This window comes from Poecilia reticulata, linkage group LG16 (assembly GCF_000633615.1).
Source record: "Poecilia reticulata strain Guanapo linkage group LG16, Guppy_female_1.0+MT, whole genome shotgun sequence".
Classification (NCBI taxonomy): Eukaryota; Metazoa; Chordata; class Actinopteri; order Cyprinodontiformes; family Poeciliidae; genus Poecilia; species Poecilia reticulata.
In genome coordinates, this window is record NC_024346.1 from 14,234,753 (window position 1) to 14,252,002 (window position 17,250).

A 17,250-nucleotide genomic window follows, 5' to 3' on the forward strand; every position below is an offset into this window, starting at 1 on the left:
CATAAGCAAATGCACTTTACACTGAGTTTTGTGTTCCTGTTACGATGCAACACAAACTGGCTAAGTATGTAAAAAACCGATGCGGCCGGATTAGCTAGATTATGGAGAACAGCTGGATTGTAAATATCCGCTTTATTTGAAACTGGAGAGATAAAACTAAATTAAATGTAGAGGCAATGCATGGCTAAAGACACTTGCTGCGTGGCGTTCAGATGCTATGACGTCAAAAAAAAAATTCTGTGTTTTTTGTCATACTAATATATGCATGGCATGTCATGCATATTTACTTTTCAGTCAGTATTTGTCTTTGTTAGTTTTTTCTTTTTTACCTGTAAATCTTTAATTAATTTCAGTCATCCATTATTCTCTCTATTCTGATAATGAACTCAAATTTTAACTCCATCCTTACACCTCTCTGTAATTTTCATTTTTTCTACTGTCTTTTGGATCTCTGCGTTTCTTTTTCTCTCTTTTTCCTCCCACATCTTTATCCTGTCCCTGTTTCGTTTCACCCTCGTCTTCCTGTCCCCCTCGTCCTCTCCTACCTTCCCTCCATAAAGCAGGAAAGTAGGACGCAGCGAGAGCGCCCGTGTGGACCGGCACTCGTCTCGGCGTCGTGGCTCTTCTCGTAAACAGTCTCGCTCCCGTAGCGACGTGGACCTGCAGCCTCCGTCTTCTGCAACAAGTCCTGCCCCGCTGTCCCCGCAGCACCTCCATCCGTAAGATGGGCAGTCCCTGTTTCATTGAAGCCTCTACGACTGGAGAAGCTCACAGCAGGGACAGACAGGATGTCGTACACAATCACTAGAACTACCAGTTTGAAATAGGGATGTAAAAGGAAGATATTAATGTTTTTGGACCTTTTACAATGATACAGTTATTTATAGATCTGCAAATGGTAAACCCACTCTTTCAGTAACTTTTATATTTTTTTATATAAGCGACATCATTGTCTACACATGTCCTCTGATGAAAAAAAATCATGTCAAAGTGAAATGATTTTTAAAAACTGCCAGTTGTTTAAAAATATGCTGTGGTAAATAAGTATTTGCATGAATATTCGGTAACTTTACAGCAGCTGACCTAACTCAACAGAGATCCAGCTAAGTGATGCTAACATTAGTCAAATTACTGAAATGCAGATTCTATTAAAGCAGTTGTGTCAAGTTATTGTAGTATAAAAATAGCTGGGATTGAGCTGTTTTGAATGAAAGAATAAAATTGCAGCATCTGATTGAGAGTCATCCAACTGAACTGATTGCAACCAAAGATGCAACGAAAAAAATGATGACCTGAAGGGGGAGAATCTTCCTGAACTGATAATATTTTGTAAACATCTGCTTCACTTTGATAAGATTTATTTTTCTTTTGCAGTATCATAAATACTGCTGTTCATGAATACCGAAGTTTAATTTCTTTCCCAAGAGAAACAAACACCTGTGTGCTACTAGAAATCTATTGTGCATCTTTTGCAGTGCCTTCTACAGTTTTACTGGTGAAGAGTAGGAAAAACTAATTGGATAAATACAGCTTTGTATTGTTCTAGATTTACATAGGAACTTTTAGTTAGTAATTTGTCAGTCCCCAGTTTCTCCAGGGACTGAGAAACTGGGACTCAGTTTCGTCTCCTCTTTTAGCCAGACGACACTGGCTAAAAGAGACAGTGTTGTCTCTTTTAGTCACTTTTCAAATGAGAAAAACATGAAGTTATTCAACAGAGACAGATGTGCATTTATCTTCATTATTCAGGAAAACCCTTTAAAAAATGACTACAGGCCTAAACTTGCCCCTTTCTACATCAGTGAAATAACTGAATATCCAAAAACTGAAACTGTAGTATTATGGAAACCACTTCAACCTGGGATTTATTAACAGATATTGGAGAGGTTGCAATGAAGTGAGACAGAACCAATAACCGGATTTCACCCCAGCGGTGGTATCATCTTAAAATAAACATTCTATTCATTTTGTGCTCTTTTTCATCCTATCGACTTCAACTCACCACTTCTTTTGGTTCATTTTTTGGATATGTGGGTCTTGGCCATCCTGTTTGGTAAGTTTTGATTGGCCAGAATGACGTTAGTAAAGAGTTTTCTTGGTTTCTTTGGCTCATGGACATCCTCAGTTTAATCTCCCATGGGAATGGGAATGGGAATTCCAAAATCAGTATTTGTTTTTTTGAATCAAATGCTAAAACCAAGTCCAGGTCAAGTGTTGCTATGGCAACGGGCTCTGGAAGCTTTAAGCTCTTTCAAGATTTTAAGGTGGTGTCTTTTATTCTGCCTGAATAAAAGCAATATTGCCCCTGGTTCCCTGCGTAGCTAACATCAACATCTGCCTTCAAGAGTTTGTTGTTGCACCTTAAAATATGTAGGAGAGTATGGTTTATAAAGTTGCTTGTAAAGATTTTGAGAATATGGTGCTAAATTTACTCATGTTTTATTCCTAGTTTTTTTTTTTTTTTTTTTTTTTTTTAGCACAATGTTGTGCTACTATAATAAAACATTTGCTACTAAACTTTACCAGGAGTGGGATAAACTGTAGAGGGCACTGTAAAGACTGCCTGCTTTGTACCTGGTTAAGCAGCTGTAAGCTAATGTGTCTTTTCTGTGTTAGTTTGGATGGACCAGCTTTCCTGTCTGAAGTGCCTGGCCAGCCCCCAACAAGCCCGTCCCCACAGTTGGAGGAGATTGACCCCCGCCTGCAGGAGTTGGAGCAGGACCCGCCCAGCTGGAGGGTGCTGGCGTCTTCTGACACCTTAAAGAACCTCAGCAAGAAGGAGACCAAGAGGCAGGAAGTCATAAACGGTAAAATTCAGCGGAGTGTGATTAAAACGAAAGATGTTTCACGTGCCTCTGTTTCATGTTACTCTTTCTGCACTTCCTGGTTTCCATCTTAGAGTTGTTTGCCACGGAGCATGCCCACGTGAGAATGCTGAGTGTCCTTCAGTGGGTGTTCGCCAAGCCGCTGGAGAGGGAGGAAATCCTCTCTGCCCTGGACCTAGAGACCATTTTCCCAAGCCTTGAGGAAATCATTGACATGCACTGTGAGTGTTGTTGTAATCACACACAGGCTTCACAAATTTTGGCTTCGATAAATATCTTGTATCTCAAAGAAAATTGCATTTTTTTTTACTTTAGATTTACTTTAATAGTGCATGGATTCTGAGATTAAGCATGGTTATGTCTGTAAGATAGCTATTTAGAGCGACAGAACAAACGCTGACATGGTTTATTGCTGGTTTAACAGCTGGGAATGAAGTATGAAAGAGGTGTTCTGGTGACCGCAAGTCTGTTTTTGTCTCCTCTTCTAGATACCTTCTATGAAAGCCTGAAGAAACTGCGTGTCAGTGACAACTACGTCGTTAAAAACATCAGCCCCACACTGCTCAACAGGGTAAGTGACTCCTGCCTTTCTGTATTTGTTGATTTCGCTCATTATTTCTCTAATTTATTCAGTTTCACTCTGCATGATGCATGTTTACTTGTGTCTGTTTCAGTTTGGTGGACCCGAAGGAGAATGGTTTCAGAAACTGACAGCCAGATTCTGCAGTTACCAGACCTATGCTCTGGACCAGATCAAGCAAAGACAGAAGAAAGACGCTCGCTTTAACTCTTTTATACAGGTATCGCAATGACTCTGAAATAAATTACTCAAAATGTAGATTTACATGCATACATGGACTCACAAGTCAAAGAAATTACATGCATTGTATAAAAATAGCAGACATACCTTGTAAGCACAATCTAGAGATTGTCGATGGGGAGAGGTCAGAAAATTGTGATGATCACCAGAAACCTTTGACCTTTGCAAATAGTTGGAGTCATTGTCCATTTGGAAAAACCCATTAGTCCCCAAGCTTGACGGATGTCTGGGAAAGTTTAGAGTATTTCAACATAATCTTCTTTTGTTGTGAATTCTTTTTTGTAAATGTGTCAGAACAGCATGACGCCACCACCGCCATGCTCCACAGTGGGAGATTGGCTTCTTGAACCTTTGAAGTTTTTTTACTTTTGATCTGGAGGTGACGAACCACACCAAAACCCGCTGACCCAGGGTCCCAGAGATCAGTAGGCAGTCTGAATGTTCTGCCCATCTACAGGCTGGATGTTCACATGGTGTTTATATTTGCATATGATAGTTTGAACAGATGAAAGTTGCTCGCTTGGACACCTTCAAAAGATAAATCAAGACTTATTTATGACAAAATTGTCTTCTCAAAATTATTGCTGATTTCCTTTGATTTCTCCCATGATCTCACACAACAGAGCAGCCTGTTATATTTGAAGGAGTGTCAGTGTGATCTTGTAAAATCGTCAGCAGAGTCTGATCCAGATAACACGCAGATGACATCACATAACAAATCTGCTTATATTTAAAACCCTGAATGCATTTAGACCACAGCAGATACAGTATGCAGGGATTCTTCATGTTTGTTTTACACATGTTGCACAGGCCACACCCTTTGGTTCCACCCTTGTTTTACCCTTGTAGGCCACACCCCTTTGGTTCCACAGTCTAGCTGTATGATACCAATAGTCTGGCATTTAGCAAACAGACATTTTGGTAATCCTAACTAGGCAAAAATCGGGAAAAATTTAGAATGGTTTAATGTTGAAGAGTGGGGGAAATGCTTTTTTTACGTATATGTAAATTTCTGGTTTCAACTGTAAGTGGCATTCCTTTGACTGTGTGTGTGTGTGTGCTTGAACCTCAGGAGGCAGAGAGTAAACCCCAGTGCCGCAGACTGCAGCTCAAAGACATTATTCCCACCGAAATGCAGAGGCTGACAAAATATCCACTGTTGCTGGAAAACATTGCTAAGAACACAGGTTTGTGCATGTGTGCCCTTATCATTTCTACCGCTTGTGTAAAAATAAAAAGTAGTTCGGATTTGAAATACAGAACTTGGTTGTTTAAAATTTATGGCAGACGTTTTTTATTACAAAGCTCTATAACAAAGATTAGAGCTTTGAGAAAGTTCTAATTAGTTCATGGATAATTTACTTAAAGATGTTTAGTACAGGGATTAATAATCTTTGCTTTGTAAAACATCAAGTGTTGTTAAAAGACATTGTAAATTGTGCTGGATTATTTATGACAGGGTTCAGATATTTTAATTTATGCTCATTTAGAAAATTACTGTTTTTCAAATAAATCAGTTTCACTTTTCTATGTCAATTTAAGTACAAGGGTTTTATTTCATTCCACTGAGTAAATAATCATTTACAGAGCAACATAAGTGTTTTATTAGTATTGAACTTAGCTGTTGAATGTTTCCAGATTTCACTGTTATGAAGTTTGCACTTGAAGTTGCGGTGGCACTGAAGTTTGAAGTCATTTGCTTTGTTTAGTGAAAGCTGACCTCGGCTCTGTTTTCTGCCTGTTTCTGCAGAGGAAAAAGAGGAGAAGGAGTCGATCCAGCAAAGCGCAGAGTGCTGCAGAAAGATCCTCAACCATGTCAACGAAGAGGTCAAAACAATGGGGAACATGTTGGTAAGAACCCCATAATGCATCACTCAATAAACTGTTGTTACCRAGCAACTGTCTCCTGAAGGTCTCTGTTTGTTAGACTCCTACCGCTTCCACGTTGACTTATCAAACAGAAATCTGATCTCTGTCTGTCTTTGCTCCCAGACTCTAAAGGAGTACCAGAGAAAACTGGACACGTCGGGGCTGAAAGCCAGTGTTGAGCTTTATACTGAATATAAGGTAGTTTACTTAAAAAAAACAAAACAATTGTTTTCAAGTTATTGTTCTTTATTGTTATCTTTGCTTTTCTCAACACTTTTCCTTTGTCCGTTTAAGAGCATTGACTTGACTCAGAGGAAGATGCTTTTTGAAGGTCCGCTGGTCTGGAGAGTCACCAAAGAGAAGGCTATCGGTAAATAAATTCACATATTTAATACAAAGAAATCCTTAAGGTCATAAATGAAGCATTTGGCTGAACTATTATTTAATATACAACTATTTATTGGAATAAAACTTTTGAAAACAATATGCTAATCCAATTTAAAATGGAGTGTTTTATTTATGAAATAAATTGTCTGTGCTCCAAAGGGAAACAGTTCTATTCTAAACCTTTCCAATGTTCAATGCAATTTTTTCATTTCCCTTTTTTGATAATTTCACATTTAAATTTAAGGGAAACACAGCTGAACTGCACCTGGTGGAGTTTGACTTCCTCTTTTATATTAGTTTAAATTAGCGGTGTGTAATAACAGTAAAACCACTTGATAGATTAAAACAGTCTACTGGCTTCAAACAGTTTGAATCAGTAAAATACTGCAGTGAGTAATGGAAAAAAAACTATTATAAACTATCCAAGAACAAAGTGCAGAGAAGACATTTTGTGAACCTGATAACATTTCTTTTTCTTAGATGTGCATTGCTTGCTGCTGGACGATATGCTGGTTCTTGCACAGAAGCAGGAGGACAAGATGTTGCTAAAATGCCAGAGTAAAAGTAACATGACTGCACAGGAGGGCAAGCAGATGCTGAGCCCAATTATAAAGCTGGACTCTGTGTTCCTCCGTGAAGTGGCAACAGGTTCGTTTTTGTAGCACGTAAGTAAAGGTCCTTCCGGTACATCTTAAAATTGATTAATTTCCATTTTTATTTCTTATTCTGTCAGATCGGAAGGCTTTTTATGTGATATTCACATGGGACAGTGGCGCACAGATCTACGAGCTGGTGGCTCAGTCTGTTGCAGAAATGAAAACGTGAGTGTTAAAGCTTACTGTCAGAGTAAAAGTGTTCAGTCTAAAGATGAGGAACTCATTAGCTTGTTTGTTTTGCAGTTGGCATGATATAATAAAGTCGACGGTTGACGTTCTGAAGAAGAGCGGAACACCCATGCGGTTATCTGTTCCTCCTGGAGTTCCTGCTGGGATTACTCCTCTCAGTCCCACCACGTATGTGCTTTTGTTTCGGAAAAAAAAAATTATGCTTTCACATTTTCCCTTTGCAGAATCACAAACTTCAGTCCATTTTCTTTTGTATTTTATGTGATTTAAGATTCAAAGTAGTTCACAATTATTAGAATGTTTAATGAATTTTTTTATGGATGGAAATTGGAAAAGTGTTAAATCTTTCTGCTTGTGCCGTCTCTCTCTCTTTGTGTCCATATTCTTTTTTTTTTTTGTTATGTTTTTAAAGACTGGATATAAACTTTCCTACTGTAGACATAAACGTGTAGTACAGCTTCAGTATTTTATGCTTTAGCATGAGGTTAAGGGCAGACAACTCTGGAAGGTTTAGTCTAGATTAGTTTGACATAATTTATAGGAAAAGTTTTCAGACAAATGCATTAAAGATTGGGGTTATTATGTTCAAAAGCTAAAGCGGAATAAAAAAGACTTACCCCTTTTTCTTTCAAACAGGCTGAGTGTCCCATCGAATCCATCTGAGAATGGAGGTTTAAGAGGCGGTAAGGCCACATTAGAGCATCCCAATACACGGGATTAGTAMAAATGTACCTTCTTTAGATTTCTATAAGGCCAAAGCTGATCTCTGTGTCCATCTCCAGATCAAGAAAGGGACAGTGTGACAGTTCACAACGCTGTTCATCCAAGAGTCAAGCTGATAGCGATGTTGACCGACAGGGGCCTCGATCAGGTGCTGGATCACTCCAGCAGGAACCAGGAGAAGGTGGCTGACGGCGCTTTGGATGAAGGTGATCAGTCGTCTCGCTCACGCTTCTTTGTTGTTTGGTTCCTGCCTTCCAAAATGTGCTTTCCAGTACTCATCAAACTGCTAAATTTGTCTTCTCTGTTAGTCATGTCACTTAAAAGACTGCTGATCGGCAGCATCAGTCTGTCAGAGGACTCGCAGCCCGATGAAGAACATGAAGAGGAGCAACCAGAGAAGCCTTCTGATGAAACTGAGGCCCCTCAGCCAGCAGGTTAAGAATTTGAAGATGTTTTACTGCTAAAATGATTCAACTGTGAGCTGCTTTCTCTAACCTGAGCCATCTTCAATAACAGAAGAAAGCGAGTCTACGGACACCGGACACGTGCAGGTGAACGCCAGTCCTTCTACGGAGGAAGATGGAGCAAAGCAAGAAGATGAAGACGGGAGCATCAGTGCCCCTCTGGTCTTGTCCCAGGAGAGAAGGGACGAAGTAAGCAGGAGGCTGGACGGCCTGCTGCAAATGATACAGAGACTACAGGTGAATAAGGACGGAGATGAATGGGAGTCTCAGGAGGAGAGCAGATTGTATGACGGAGGCAGATAAAGATGTGAGGAGAAAAGATTGAAGCCGAGTGGAAAGGAACGGCGTGGCTGGCCATTTCAGCGACGATAACTTAAGTAAGGAGCGAGCAGTGGACAAAATAGGGCCAAATGGTAGCAAAGAGAAACTGGAGAATAGAAAACCATTTAACCACTGCTGTTACTGCTTTGCTGAAAATTGCCTTGTAAAATTGGACTTGTCTAAAAATGGCCATTATGTCCGGCGCACGCAATGGGATGTGTCAGGGAAGCGGCGAGGGAGACAAAAGGTGGATGTTAAGAGGAGGAGGCTGAATTGCGTGTGTCTGTAAGTGAGTTTGTTCTCAATTCTTGAGATGATATTGATTTTCTGTGTTTCAGGCTGTGGAAGAGGAGCATCACAAGCTGAGTGAGGTCCTTTCTGAGCTCTCGCTGGAAGCCGCCAACTTCCAGTAAGATGCCACTTTGCCACCTGCTGGCGACAAGGTGAGAACGCCAAACTAGATCCCTGAATTCGGTCATCTGGCGCATTTTTATGTATGTTTTATTGTGCGGATAAGACTATCAAAAGTCTGCTTTTGATAGGGGAAAAAAACGTGAATGTATTTTACTGCGGTGGCACTTTTCTAAGATTGTAAGCTTTTGCTTCAGAAGGATAAATGCTTAACTGCAAATTTCTCTCTTTTATGTGAAAGTGTTGTCAAAAAGAGAATTTTGGTTTTTAGACCTCTGGAAGAAAAAAAAAAAGATTGTCTTTTCTGGAAAAACTGAAACTTTGTTCATTTCTAGCATCAGTTCAGATAATAAACAAATGACACTTTTATCGTTTTTGATCATGGCAAGACAACAGTAATAATGTCAAAACATAAAATACAAGTAAAACACAACTAGTTTTTAAAGATACGTTGATTTTTAAACTAACAGTTTATAGTGATATAAAATAAAACGTCTAAATAGCAGCTTGTAATGCTATTCCAGTGGTGGCTGTTTGCCTTCACTTTCCCAACTCAACATTCAGAGAAATTAATAAAAAGTGTTAAACTACTGAGAAAAGCGGCTGGTTGTTTTGAACAGAAGAATGTTAACTGGGGTAAAAAATATATTCAGAGCTCCCTGTCAGACAGAAAAATATTGCTTCAGTTCTCTTAAGTTATGCTGCTCTAGTAAAATATTCATTGAATATAAGTTTAAGTCTCTTCACATACACATTGCTACTGCCTCAGATTCACTTTGCCTTTAGGATTGCAGAAGAACAAAATTACACATGAAATTACAATGAAAAACACCATGAAGTCAAACTCTTTTAATTAAAAAAATATCTTGAGTAGCAAAAAGATGCAATTAAACTAGGATGTTAAAAATTTTGAGAACCCGTCTCCTCCGCAACCAAAGCCTCTGATTACTATCTGTTTCTTCAACTACATAATATTTGTTACTCTTTCTTTCTCATGTCCTTGTGTTCAGGTTTTCTTCTGGCTCTTGTTCAGAACAACGTGACTTTCAGAGGCTTCCCTGGAACTTCCAACTCCTTCCTCTTCAAAAAAAAAAAAAAAAAAACTTCTTGCTTGGATCCAAGCTGTCACTATTATATATTTGTATCAGAGCTGTTTGCTGCCAAAGCAGGAAGTTTTTCGTCTGCCAGAGGAGTGTAATGGCTTTGTGCTCTGTGATGGAGCGTGGGAGGTCTGTGCGTGTGCGCGTGTGTGTGTGCGTGCGTTTGTCTGTTTGGGTGCATGTTTGAAACAAAGGTATGGAATGGAGAAAAAACAAAAAAAAAGAGGAGATATCCTGCTTTTGAGTGGGAGGTTGTTTTTGCAGAGAGGTGCCAAAAGTAATGAAGCAATATTTTGGTGTGAGAGACGTGCTGCCTAATGAAATGTAGTCTTTTCTTTCTGCTGTAACACACATATGCACACCCGAGACATGTATGCTGGAACATAATTGACAGTAATGCCAAGAATAGCAATGTACAGGAAAAACAATCCCTCAAAGGGTAATGTAGCATTAGAAGGATTATTAGAAGAAAAAAAACTGCTGGTATGTATTGTTTCTAGTTTATGCCAAAGTACAACAAAGATGCACTTTTTTTTTCTGATCAAGACGAGTTAAAAACACACTGTAACCACAAAATTTCTTATTTAAACTCTGCTTCAGTACGTGTTTTTCACCAGTTGGGCTTTATGTAAGCAGCCCTCTGTCTCGGAAGGATGCATGCAAGAAAGTGTGTGTATGTGTGTTACCGGGTTTTTAATTTGAGAACGTGTTTATTTGGAATTTCCTTTCTGTTAATCTCAGTAAAACATTTATGAATAGCGGCACTATAGGCAATCATGCTGTTGATAATGGAGACGTGTTTGTATGTACTGCTTTTATTTATTCCTCTGAGGATTTTTTTTTAGGTCAGCGAGTTGCCTCATCTTACTGATACTGTTACAACACTGGGCCAGGTCGAGGCGAGAGCGGCGTGCAAAAGGTTGGACAAGGTGCAGAAGGAATTCTGGGATATGTGATGCACATCAAAGGTGGAAAGAGAGAAAACAGACGAGCCTGCGAAGCATGTTTGGAGTTTTTTTTTTTTTTTTTTTTTTGGCTTTGGATAGTTTGATAGAAGGTCACGAAGAGGACCGCGGAGAGAACCCGAGTTTAGGATTTGAGCTGATGAAATCTGAACTCGCACCTGAGAAGCGTCAGAAACTTCAGACTTGTTCATAAACGCGCCGTTTCTGCAGCATCGAGAGTTTGCAACTTCTGATCCGAAACATGCTTCAGTTGGGGTTAAGGTTTGTATTATATGACATTAGATGCGTATATTATTCGTTATAAAGTCCCAACTAGCGATATTTGTATCAACGCTTTTCCTGYCTTTGTATTTTACTCAGCAGTTGATTGTAATTATAATTGTTGTAGTATAATTCCTAGGTAGTGGCATGATTGAGACTGTGCACACAGGACCAAAGACATAACAAAGCACATTTGAGAGTGGAAAAAGTGTTTTTCAATAAATAAAAAAAAAGAAATACAGTTGATATACTAAAAGAATGTATTGGTAAATATTATTAGGACTTTTAAAGCTTTATGACCAAATTGCAGCAGTATTTGCAGGTCTCTGATGTCTTGCTTACACCACAGTGACGTTAACCAACTGCGGTAACCATCGTTCAGGTGACCAGGTGCATAAGAAATCTAGCTGCAAGAGGCCAAGCACTGTTAAAGAATCTGTTACCAAACTGTTTGCATGGAACCTGCAGAGAAAAAAGGCTAGAACATGCTTAAAACTAGACAATGTAACAAATGACACTTTCAGGATTTGAAGGAAGGAAAGCTGTTGTCTCATTCCAATGTCGCACTGTAATCATGATCACTTCCTGATATGCATTCTCATTGTTGCCACAACAGATCCTACCTTCTGAACCTACTGAACCTCAATATATTTACACCATTTAGTCACTTGAGTGCCACAAGAACCAGAATCATGTCTGTTTTTTTTTTAAACTATACTGCCATTTTTTCCCTCATGTCTTCTTCTTTAAACTGTATGCAGTAAAAGATAGTCTGAAGGCACTTTATCTGTCTTCATAGCATATTTTCCTTTGCCCGACTACATAGTTTTACCAGGAGTTTCATTTAATGTACTTAGAAATAGGTTGGGGATGTTATTACTTTTTTTCCCATTGCTTTTCAAAGAAACTCTTGTAATGATGTGCTATGCATTTCCTGTTTCTGTAAAATGGGGAGGAATGTCTGCAACCAGTCAATGCACCGATGAATTTAGCAAACATGCAAATAATCTAACCATGACCGATTCTGTTAACATTTAAAAGTGTGGCTGTCTGATATGAAATGCAGCTTTTTCACTAGTTGGAACTCCGGTTATCTGATTGAAAAACTCAGAAAGCACTCGTGATGCCTGCAGGCTTCATTGGCTGGCAACCATTAAAGACATTTCTCCCCGTTTCTACCTTTCTTTGATGCTTTTTCTCATATTTTCTATATACCATGTGTAAAGTGTGTTTATATAGTGGTGCCTTCTTCTGTCCATTGATTTGTTTGCTTCTTAAAGGGCTTGTAAGAAAAAGACAAATAATTAAATGATTAATAAGTAAGATATCATCCCAGAATGTTAATTCATATTTATGGTAATTATATTTTAGGTTCTGACTTCCTCCCTTTTTGTTTCAAACTCCATTAAATCCTTATGACTTGAGCCCACTCGGCCAGCCAGAGCCTTCATTAAACAAACACACTGCTCCTTCTTCCAGCTTGTTGATCATATAAGAAAAAAAAAAAGGATTATCGAGAACTATATTGTGTATTTGGTATTGATTTTTATGCTGTAAGAGGCTCTTAAAAGATGTACACCTAAGGAAAATTGTGGTACGTTTGTGTATTTTTTTTTTTATGTTTTGTTTTTTAAAAATAAACTGGGGAAATAAAATGAAAATAAAAAAGTGTTACTATTGTTGTGCTGCATTTTTTTTTCTTCTTCTTCTGTGTAACATCTGCGTCTGTTGACCAGTTCCAGGACCTCACATAAAAAAAAATTAAAAAAAACCTTCAGAGAACCTTGAGAAATAATGAGATTTGGTTAACCCTCCTATTATGTTCGTTTCTGAGGTACAGCAATAATGTCCGTGGGTCAATTTGACCCGGGGAGTGTTTTATCATGCAATAGTGTCAGGAACCAAAAAATTCCTCCAAAACATTTTTTTATCTGATTATTAACTCTAATACTAACCATCTCAATCAAAATTTGTGCAATTATGTTTTTTATTTCTCAGAAATTAAGGATTAATGACGACAACTTACTCAATTACTCATTTGGACATAAAAAATGGGATTTACACTTTTTATGTCCACTGAAAAAAACCTAGACACAAAACAACAATAATTTCCTTGAAAGTGATCTTTCGTAAATTTTTTTATATTAAATGTCAATTTTTTTTTCAAAGGGTGATCTTTATAATTGAACTTGAGACACACATACTGTTCTGGGTCAAATTGACCCGCCAATTAAAATCAAGATAAATGAGTCATGCAGAGAGTATTTATGTTTTCCTCCACTTCTACTGAGTGTCCACTCAGTGTGGGTGGAGTTTACCCACGGAAACAGAATAGGTTCCCGTCAAAAGTTGTATGAACACCTGCTTTCTCGCAGTTCATTGTGAAGTAAAGAGAGCAGGGAGAAAGTGGGTTTGTGTGTGTCTGCGTGTGCATGTGTGTGTGGTGTGTTGTGTTGTGTTTGTGTGTGTGTGTGTGGTGAAATAAGGTTCATAGCTGTAAGGAAACAAACAGAATTGGACTTTTTTCATCTTTTTTTTCACTTTAACTTGACTGCCGGGTCAAATTGACCCGAACAGTATCGATGTAACAAGTAGACGCAGGAGGGGCTGCAAATGTGTAAAATGAATAAATTTTCAATTTATATGAGTTCACCTATTAAGACAAATAGAAAAAGTTTCATGCAATAAAAATACTTGCAACTATTTTTAAAATATGTTTAAACTTTAAAACAGGTCAATTTGACCCGCAACATAATAGGAGGGTTAAGCATAAAACAAGGCTTTAATGCCAAACATGGTAAAATATCATACAAATGAAGACATTCACTCTGCATCCAGTGCCGGCTCCAATCGGCTCACCTTAAGGGTGAAACAAAGTTAAAGATTGTAGCACAAGGTCTGCTTTTATCTTCTCATTCTGCATCTTCTCTAAGGTTTGTTGGTCTGACTTAATCAGTTTTGTTTGTGTGACTGTCACCAGTTTTATGTATAGATATAAGACTGGAAATAGTCTACATAAGCAGTGTGCATGTGAGCAGATAAGGGAGAAGAATCGACAGTATTTTATAATTAAATCCAGATTTGAATTACCTCAAAATATTTGAAAATAAATGGTACTTTCTTTGGATGTTGTGCAAACATTTAATCATTTTTTAAAAACTGTGTAGGAGCAAAGCTTCTTAAAGAACTAATGCTGCTTATTAGTTATATATACTACATGGCTTTTTACTTTATGGGTTTTACATTTCAAGAAACTAAAAAAGTTCTCAATCTGTTCAAAACATAATATATTCTGTACTCCAGTCAACAAATGTACAAAGATGATGGTAAAAAAAAAAAAAAAACTACATTCCGTGTTTCACTAGAAATATTTTAGAATAGCTTGATGTTTTCTATCTATCACCATCGGTCTTGTATAGTTATGTAGGGATTTCAACCCAGGCACTGGTTTCCTTTCAGCAGCATTTCCCACTGCAGTGCCTGCCCTATTAAAGTATCATCACAGCATTTCAATCAGCTCAGGTTCTGACTTTAAGTGGACTTTGCAGTCTTTGTCTGAGGCATTTAATGCTGATTTACTCTTATTTTCCCCAAAATACTTGATTATCCAAAGACATGGGTTTTCAGAACTTCAGTGTTCAAAAAGTACCCTGTTTTTGAAAATAACTTTCTTTACAGTGATTTGGTCTAAGTTTGGGGTGGATCTTTGGGACATCCACATCTGGATGGTAACTATCTTAAATGTTTTCCACTTGTGAATAATTTCTCCCTCTACAAACTTGTTTGTAAAGTTTTGAAGTTCTACCGTCGTGAAGGAAAGCTACAGTGGTGTCTGTCGATTAATGTCTTTCCAACTTGTCATTATGTTATGTTATGTACTATGTTATGTCTTCTGATTCTTATACTTTTCCTAAATATTGTCTATAAGAAACAAGGGTACGCTTTGGTTTTTGACTTTATGAATAATGACATTGTAAAATCTGTTATGCGATAATGTTAAATTTATGTCATTTGGAACCTTGTAATTACCATACAAGTTTTATAATGGTGTGTTGCAGAAAAAAAAAAAGCTTGGAACTGAGCAAGAAGTAACTTTTRAACCATGCTTCTACATATGTACATATTTTGATGTGCACAGACTAAGTCTTTATGCAAATGGGGGAAAGGCAAAACTCATACAAGCGTGAATCCTGACAGCGATCAAGTAAGCTGCTCTGTTTCATTAGAGAAGGGAAGCTACTCAACAGTTGAGGAGACTTTCGCCTGAAAGTAGTTCTTTTTTAATTGTCCAAGGTTTTTTTTTTTAAAGATAAAACATGGGAGTATTTCTGTTCTTTGTCCTCTGCAGCTTGATGGGTAAGTCACATGACATATTTATGAAGGTTATTGAATATTTCATATTTTGATTCGGTTGGAAATATTTTTTAAATGTAAAGTACATATAACACGCACATTTAATATGTTCTAATTTTCTTTTTTTTTTATCTTGATTTTAAGGGGAGGTTGTGTGCATTTTAGTCTTATTTCTACATGATATCTTTATATTTAGTTATTTTTTAGTTCTGCTTCAGTGAACCATGTTTCCTCTCAGAACAGATGGCTCTGCTGTGAGGATGATACCATATTTTTGTTCTCAACTTTAGTCTAATGGTTTGCTTATGTCAGACAAAGGAAAGTAATAAATGTGATGATGAGAACTGAGATAAAAACAGACAAAAGCATAGAATCTTAAAATTCACACAGCTAATTAAAGAAAACGTAATAAAGCCGAGGGATGGGCTTATAAATGTCTGCTTTTTAAAAGAATGCAATCTTAATTTTTACGTTCTTTCAGTTTAATTATTAAATTTCCATAAATCTCTATATTCCATTCAATTGCTGCTTAAAATTAGTTCCTACTGGAGCCTTTGAACGTCCAATTGAGCTCAAAATAATAGTATGTTGCATCATTTCTCTTTAGTTGATCTATTTTTTTCCTTTCATCAGACCATACTGGGTTTTTTGTTTGTTTGTCTTTAATAATGGGACGTTGAATGGGCTTCACAAAGGTGTTTAATTGTTATAGTACTCACAGGTACCTTCAACTTCTCTTTGATCACCTAAACCAATAAGTCATTATCATTTTGGCTGATCTTTGATCCAGTTTATTGGTTTCCATTTTCTTCTTAATGATCCACACTGTTACTAATTTGAATCAATCATTGATTCAGTTACAAAGAATCAATAGTATGCACGTGACGACTGTTAGTTGTGTACATTTTCTCTTATGCCACTACTCATAAATTACTGGCCTTTCAGAAATAACTTCTATGGAAACGGTGATAGATTGGATTAGTAATGTTTGACTGCTAATATTCTGAACATAGGTGTAGCTTGTCCTCTGAAGTAACACATTCTCTCCTTTTCAAAAAGTTTTTATAATATTTATTTAATATATACAGTATAAATATATATGTGTATTTATTTTTTTTTTTACATTTTCAAAATGCTTTGCTTTAGATAATTAGAGATGTTTGAAAATCTATCATGTCCTGGAAATTGGATGTACTAAATTTGATGATATTTTCTTTCCATAACTAAAGCTGTATGATTCCTATAGGCCTTTTTTTTTTTAGATAATTAACACAGATTTTGTGTTGTTACATATTTCATCACACTTTCTCCATCACTGTAAACATTTATTCCCTTCTACAATTCCAACAGATAGAAAACTGCTTTTAACCCAACATGTTCTCATGTTTTTATTGTCCTTTGTCTTTTACCTGAAGGACCAAAAACATCAAACAGGATATAATATCACTAAAAGTTATTTTTTATTCTTCTGCCACAGGTAGTGTTGCTTCTGGTAAAGAAATTATGTTAGAGCCAGACAGACCATTCTTGAGGGTGAAGCTGTTTGACAGAGCTGAGCTGGAATGCTGCTACAAAAATGGACCCACAAATGTTACTTGGGTGAATCGCTTTTCACATTCTGGCCAAATGTACCCGGTGAACCAATCTGAAGAGGTGTTTCAACATTACAGCGAGTCAAATGGCAAACAGTGTGGCTTCTTAATCCTGAAGAATGTCAAGCTGTGGGACACTGGGATGTACCAGTGCCACTTTCACGACATCAAAGTCTATACGCACGGCACCTACTTGCAGGTCTTCAGTGAGTATGTGGGCGTGGGGAGGTGGAGTGAGGGAGCACAATGCAGGACCAGCCAATCAGCAATGCCACTGCGTGTGTGTGTGTGTGTGTGTGTGTGTGTGTGTGTGT

The 17,250-nt window shown here is 37.6% G+C and overlaps 2 protein-coding genes across 8 annotated transcripts in view; both read left to right on the top strand.

Moving 5' to 3' along the window:
* The window catches only part of arhgef1 (Rho guanine nucleotide exchange factor (GEF) 1), a 55,669-nt gene extending 43,004 nt beyond the window's left edge, over positions 1-12,665 (top strand). For 5 of the 7 annotated variants that reach the window (XM_008431270.2, XM_008431274.2, XM_017309699.1 and 2 more), the window contains 18 exons: positions 561-719; positions 2,617-2,807; positions 2,900-3,046; positions 3,314-3,396; positions 3,500-3,625; positions 4,718-4,832; positions 5,396-5,496; positions 5,638-5,712; positions 5,809-5,884; positions 6,382-6,549; positions 6,635-6,722; positions 6,801-6,914; positions 7,383-7,429; positions 7,529-7,675; positions 7,778-7,903; positions 7,986-8,170; positions 8,593-8,697; positions 9,676-12,665. In XM_008431270.2, the coding sequence (XP_008429492.1) occupies positions 561-719; positions 2,617-2,807; positions 2,900-3,046; positions 3,314-3,396; positions 3,500-3,625; positions 4,718-4,832; positions 5,396-5,496; positions 5,638-5,712; positions 5,809-5,884; positions 6,382-6,549; positions 6,635-6,722; positions 6,801-6,914; positions 7,383-7,429; positions 7,529-7,675; positions 7,778-7,903; positions 7,986-8,170; positions 8,593-8,667 (2,023 nt within the window). In that variant the 3' untranslated portion in view covers positions 8,668-8,697; positions 9,676-12,665. The remainder of the gene's footprint in view (positions 1-560; positions 720-2,616; positions 2,808-2,899; positions 3,047-3,313; positions 3,397-3,499; positions 3,626-4,717; positions 4,833-5,395; positions 5,497-5,637; positions 5,713-5,808; positions 5,885-6,381; positions 6,550-6,634; positions 6,723-6,800; positions 6,915-7,382; positions 7,430-7,528; positions 7,676-7,777; positions 7,904-7,985; positions 8,171-8,592; positions 8,698-9,675) is intronic. The other 2 variants (XM_008431273.2, XM_008431276.1) reach the window with 2 other exon arrangements.
* A 2,582-nt stretch (positions 12,666-15,247) lies between these two features.
* cd79a (CD79a molecule, immunoglobulin-associated alpha) overlaps positions 15,248-17,250 on the top strand; it is a 4,108-nt gene continuing 2,105 nt past the window's right edge. Inside the window, exons 1-2 of the mRNA XM_008431268.2 lie at positions 15,248-15,347; positions 16,822-17,142. Coding sequence (XP_008429490.1) covers positions 15,308-15,347; positions 16,822-17,142 — 361 coding nt within the window. The 5' untranslated portion in view covers positions 15,248-15,307. The remainder of the gene's footprint in view (positions 15,348-16,821; positions 17,143-17,250) is intronic.